Source organism: Kickxella alabastrina (assembly GCF_025024165.1).
Source record: "Kickxella alabastrina strain RSA 675 chromosome Unknown BX661scaffold_174, whole genome shotgun sequence".
NCBI classification, from domain to species: domain Eukaryota; kingdom Fungi; phylum Kickxellomycota; class Kickxellomycetes; order Kickxellales; family Kickxellaceae; genus Kickxella; species Kickxella alabastrina.
In genome coordinates this window covers 3,516-8,889 of record NW_026251645.1, presented here as the reverse complement: position 1 = coordinate 8,889, position 5,374 = coordinate 3,516, and the positions used below count along the sequence as shown (strand labels likewise).

At 45.6% G+C, this 5,374-nt stretch overlaps 1 protein-coding gene across 1 annotated transcript; it reads right to left on the bottom strand.

Moving 5' to 3' along the window:
• Positions 1–727: 727 nt before the first annotated feature.
• Positions 728–901, bottom strand: BX661DRAFT_137430 (U1 zinc finger-domain-containing protein; the record flags this gene model as incomplete). Its single annotated transcript, XM_051532696.1, has 1 exon — positions 728–901. A coding segment is annotated over one exon (174 nt), but the record flags the coding sequence as incomplete, so codon positions are not given.
• Between the last annotated feature and the right edge of the window lie 4,473 nt (positions 902–5,374).

The window sequence follows — 5,374 nt, the reverse complement described above, 5'->3', positions numbered from 1 at the left end:
ACTATCACTGCTTTAATTTTAAAATGATAAAAAAGAACATAAACAACATTTAATGTTTTGAACAAACTCTAGGCGTATCGAGTGTTTGATTTATATTTATATATTTTTTTATAAGATTATGATCGGTGGTCCCATTCGCGGCTACGCTCGCGCTCGTGAATCTGCGACTGAGGTGGTGGCGGCATCTGCTGCCCGGGATAGCGCATACTACGGGAGTTCGACGACAACGACGATGCCATGCCAGGAGGTGGCGGTGGTCCACCAGTACCGCTGCTGTAGTGGCTCTGCTGCTGCTGTTGGTCATACTGCCCTGCACTGCTTCCCCCGCCTGGCGACCTAAACAAGCGTCCTGTGCTGGAGGAATACTGCTGCTGCACTCCCATTGGCGGAACCGGCAGTGTCATCTGCTGAGGCATCGGCATTGACATTGGCGGCGGAGCCAGCATGGCCAATGATCCACTACCATTATTGCGACCGTATGGGGATCTGGATCTCTGACGGTACCCACCGCTGCTGCTTCCCCTTGACCCACCACCGCCTCTCGGCCCACCGCGTCCTCCGCGTCCTCCACCGCCTCTCCCGCCATAATAATCGCCCCTCCCCCGCCTCTCCCACCACCATACCCGCTGGCTCCGCCGCCGGAATACCTTCTGCCGCTTCCCGCACCCTCATATCCACTGCCAGGCGGCGGATACACGACCGTGGGCAGATCAGGAAGCTCCTTACCTTCGTAGGCCGTTTTAATGGTTGCAATGATCTCCTGTGTCTTGTCGTGGTCGAGGCCGTGGTAGTATGCGGCCACTTGGTTTATGTGCTTCCACCCGGTGTTGTGCGCTTTACGCACAGATACGGAATCGTGCGTGAGGAAAATATCGCAATAGTCGCAGTAGTATTTCGGCATAATGATAGTTATAATAAATTAAAAAAACCCCTTTTTTTCTCGTTCTTGTTATCTATCTGTTTTTTTTGTATTGTCTGGAGAGAGGGGATTTGTAATATAGTATAAAGTTGAAATACAAAAAGAAAAAGAAAAATTTCAAGAAAGATGAGAGGTGGTAAGCATTACTTTTTTTATCAAGCGCATGAATGAGGTTTAAAATATAAGAGGTTTCTGTTTTTGACTCTGTACTGTGGGAAAAAGTCACGCTTTTTATTTTATTTTATTTTTCATTTTTAAACTTGCTCCTGTTGAACTCGGCTTATAACCACTGTAACCAAAACAAACAAAAAAGAATGTTATATAGATGATGGGGGTATAGAAGAAGAAAAAAAGATAAATAAAATTGTTGTAAAAATCAATGAAACTAAAGTTACATTTCCTCAATTAAAGTCAGTCTTGGACGAACCTTCCTGCTGGCGCTTCTCCACAAGCTTCTTTGCAGTCTCCTCCTCCAACGCACGCACATCCTCAATAGTCATTCCATACCACTCATCCGTATCACAGAACAACTGGCGATGGAACATGGTAAAGACATTGCGCATATTGCTCTGTATCAGGGGCTCAACCGTCGACGTAATCCCCCACCACTTGAACTCCCCAGTGACAACCTTGTAGCAAGTCATTACGGGCTCGCAGTCCTTTTCCCACCCAGACTTGTTCAACGGCCCGCGCCCGGTTTTTTTCGACTTGTAAGTGAAGGGGTCTTCCGAAGGCTTGTAGGCAGCCTTGGAGATTGTCGAGTTGTCTGCTACGTCAATGTACTCTACTTGGCGCTGTGCCAGTTGGTCGAGACTCAGGTTCAGAGCGTTCTCCGTGGTGCCGCGGTCGGCCAGATGCATCGTTTCGGTGACCACGCGCATGTTCTCCTTCATGTACGGCGAAGTCACAACTATATTGCATTTGTCCGTTGTTGTGGGAACAAAAATGGTTTATACAGGGATGCATAAAATGAGCACAGGTTGCAATTGTTTGAAGGGGGTTTGTTGTTAGCTGTGTGTGTATGTTTTGGCTTTGGCTTTGGCTTCTCTCTCTCTCGCAATATGCTTGCTGTCTAGGGAACGTTACCTGTCTTGCAGTGGGGGTATCCGTTCCAGGCCTCCTCGTGGAGGATCAGTGCATCCTTGGGGATCAGGGGACGCAGCAGAGCAGGGATACGGCTAACCAAAATAATAATAATAATAATAATAATAATAATAATAGAATAAAATGAATACGTTATTTTTAGTACAACTATCCAACCAACCCTAATACACCAATTTTTTTATAGGGAACAATAGCAACATTCTCCACAATAAATAATACACAAACAGAATAAAATTAGTGCTAAATTACTAAAAATGCTTTTTTCTTCTTCAAATACTTTACCTGCCCAGGTGGTAAATCTTGTATGTGTACTGGCCCTTTCCCATTTCGTTGTCATAGGGTTCGTTCTTCAGCACCTCGACTCCTTCGCCGCCACCAGTCTCGTTCATGGACATTTTGGCCACGGCGTAGAGCTGGGCAATGCGGTACTCATCGACCGTGCAGTTGTTTCTAATTCTGTATTCCTTGACTATGGTCATCTCGATTGGTTTTTGTAAAGAAAGTATTGGGTAAAAGAAATATGAAATAAAAGTAAGAAATAAAAAATAGTAGTTATAAATTTGAATAATTTGAAATTTGTCTTATTTTTAAGAAGAGATGAGAAAAAGAACAAAAAAGAAAGTAAACTTGAATAAAATGAGAGATATAGTGAAGCGGGGAAGAGGCTGTTTTTTTGTGTTTGCTAAAAATAATAACACTAGCAAAAACGCTGTGTGAATAATCTGCTCGTCCATCCCATCCTATCCATCCGTTCTTTCCTTTTGTTTGGCTTTTTTTTCCCTCTCGATTTATCGATTGGGCTTTATCGCAAAAAAACAAAAATAAATCCACCAGCGGAAGAATAAAGGTCAATATTTGGCTTTTTTCCCCCGATTTTTTGCCGCAAAATAAAAATTAAAACAAAATAAAAGGGGGCTCTATAAGCTCTTTATCCAACAGAAAACCCAAACCCAAATTAAGCTGTAATCAAAATTTTATAAGAACTACACCATAACAGACCCCCCCCCGCCCCTCCCAACCTGCGGGGAGTAACCTTGGAGTGTGCATTTAGGTGCCTTCCTTTTAACGAAACGTAAAGGTGAGTTGAAACCTTTCGCCAGAGTTAGGAAATTAAGTGCAATCATTTGGAAAGAGACTTGGCAGCAAGCAGCAGCACCAGCAGCCGGGTGCAAAGCCAAGGAGGCAGCTCTCTGCTGCAGCTACTCATCCCCCGCAGGCAGCGCATGGATTGATTTATCCACATAACTTGTCTCTTCCCTCCGCCTGTCTATCCGTTTGCCCAATGCAAAAGCCCACGGGTCCAACATGATTAAAAACCAACTTGTTCATTCACATTACGTACGTTTAAAATCACAGAAAATTAAATTACACACGGGCTGCTGAGACACAAGCTTCACAAGCTTCACAAGCGCAGCACAGCCCAGAAGCAAATACAGCCCAACCCAGTCCAAGCCAAGCCAAGCAACCACTGAATTCGAGCTTTGTTCCCTGCCAAACCACACCAAGCCCCCTCTCAAATGATCAACCGGAGAGAAGAGGGCCCTTTGTAGCGATTTCATAAAAACACACCGCCAACGAACCCCTTTGCAGCACGTTTTTTTCAAGTTGATTTATTAGAACCCTTTGCAACAACATCGTTTCTTGATACCCCCAATCACGCGCAATTGTGTTTTTAAGTATGTCAGTTTTTTGGGGGGAAGGTTACAAAGAAAACATGTATTTTTTGTCCTCGATAGATGATGTCACTGCAATTTGAGGTACATGTTCTGTATTTAAATAAAAAAGAAACAGAACTTCTCTTTACATAAAGGCAAATGCAATTATTTTTGGGATTTGGCCTAGAGATTCGCGCGCATCATTTTCTATTATTTCAATTGCCAACTAAAGAAAATTTGGCTTTTTTGTGCGCGCTCGTAAAATCTTCTTTCACTTATAATAATAGCCAGAGCGCACCCTGCCGCCGTCTGCGCAATTCTTTTTTCTTTCTTTCCTCAACTCCATTTTTATTCATATTATTGCATTTGCATTTGCATTTTTCATCTTTCATTTTTTCATTTTCCACACACACAGCATATCATATCATATATCATTTCATTCCACTTCATACATTACATACCACTTCATTAAACCCTTTTCAATATTTCTATTATTTACACACATTCACAAAAAACACATGTCCCTTTCCTCGCTTTTGAGTCTCGGATGGCTCCAACAAAGACACATCCAACTCGGTTCGCACATTCCTGGCCTCCTTATTTCAATTCTGGCGTTGCCCTTATAATATATGCTATTCTGCATTTTGCGGCCGCGCTTCAAGCGCGTCTACGCGCCACGCACATACGCGATTGAGCGCGGGAAGGCGCTCCGACCCATCGGCAACGGCTTCTTTGCTTGGATTCCCGCCGTACTGGCGCGTACCCGACGAGGAAATAATCCGGCGCTCTGGACTCGACACATACATGTTCCTGCGCAGCATCCGGTGCATGTTTATTATTTTTGCAGTCACCAGTATTTTGTCGGCCGCGTCTATTTTGCCCATAAATATTTTGGGCACTAACGGGCTGAAGGACCTCAGCTCGCTGTCGATTGGAAACGTGGACCCTATGAGTAGCCGGCTTTGGGCTCATGTTGGATTTCTCGCGCTGCTTGTTAGTTGGACCGTATGGTGCATTATTGGGGAGCTGCGCATCTACACCCACCTGCGCATGTGGTGGCTGACACACCCCGATTACGCTGCGAGGGCCGCTGCCTCGACTGTTCTGATCACCGATGTGCCCAAGAGCCTAGTCAACAATGAAGCCCGGCTCGCCGAGACCTTTGACATGCTGCCCGGGGGCGTCCGCCAGGTATTTGTCAACCGTACATCAAAGGAGCTTGCCGACGTGGTCAACAAGCGCGACAAGTTGGCAAAAAGGCTGAAATCCTCTTGACGCGCTACGCCGTTGAGTGCAGCAAGAAGTTTGCCGTGTCAACCCTGTCCGGCGACATGTACGTGCAGCCCAAGCGCCCGGTTATTCAAAGGGGGTGGATGCCCTGTTTGGAAAAAAGGTCGAGACCTTTGAGTACTTGGCGGCTGAAATCGCCATGTGCAACCATTTCATTGCTCAGAGTATCAAGGACGTCAACGGGTTTAAGCGCGAGTCGTCGGCAATGGTCATGTTCAATAAGCAGATTGCCGCCCATATGGCTACGCAGGCCGTCATTGGACTATAGGCCGTTTTCGATGAGCAGCGTGGCGGTTGACGTTAACCCAGAGGACGTCATTTGGTCCAACCTAAAGATTAGCCCGTGGAGTCGCCGCATTCGTGGGTACGTGTCATTTGTCATTACCGTCGGGATCACTGTTCTGTG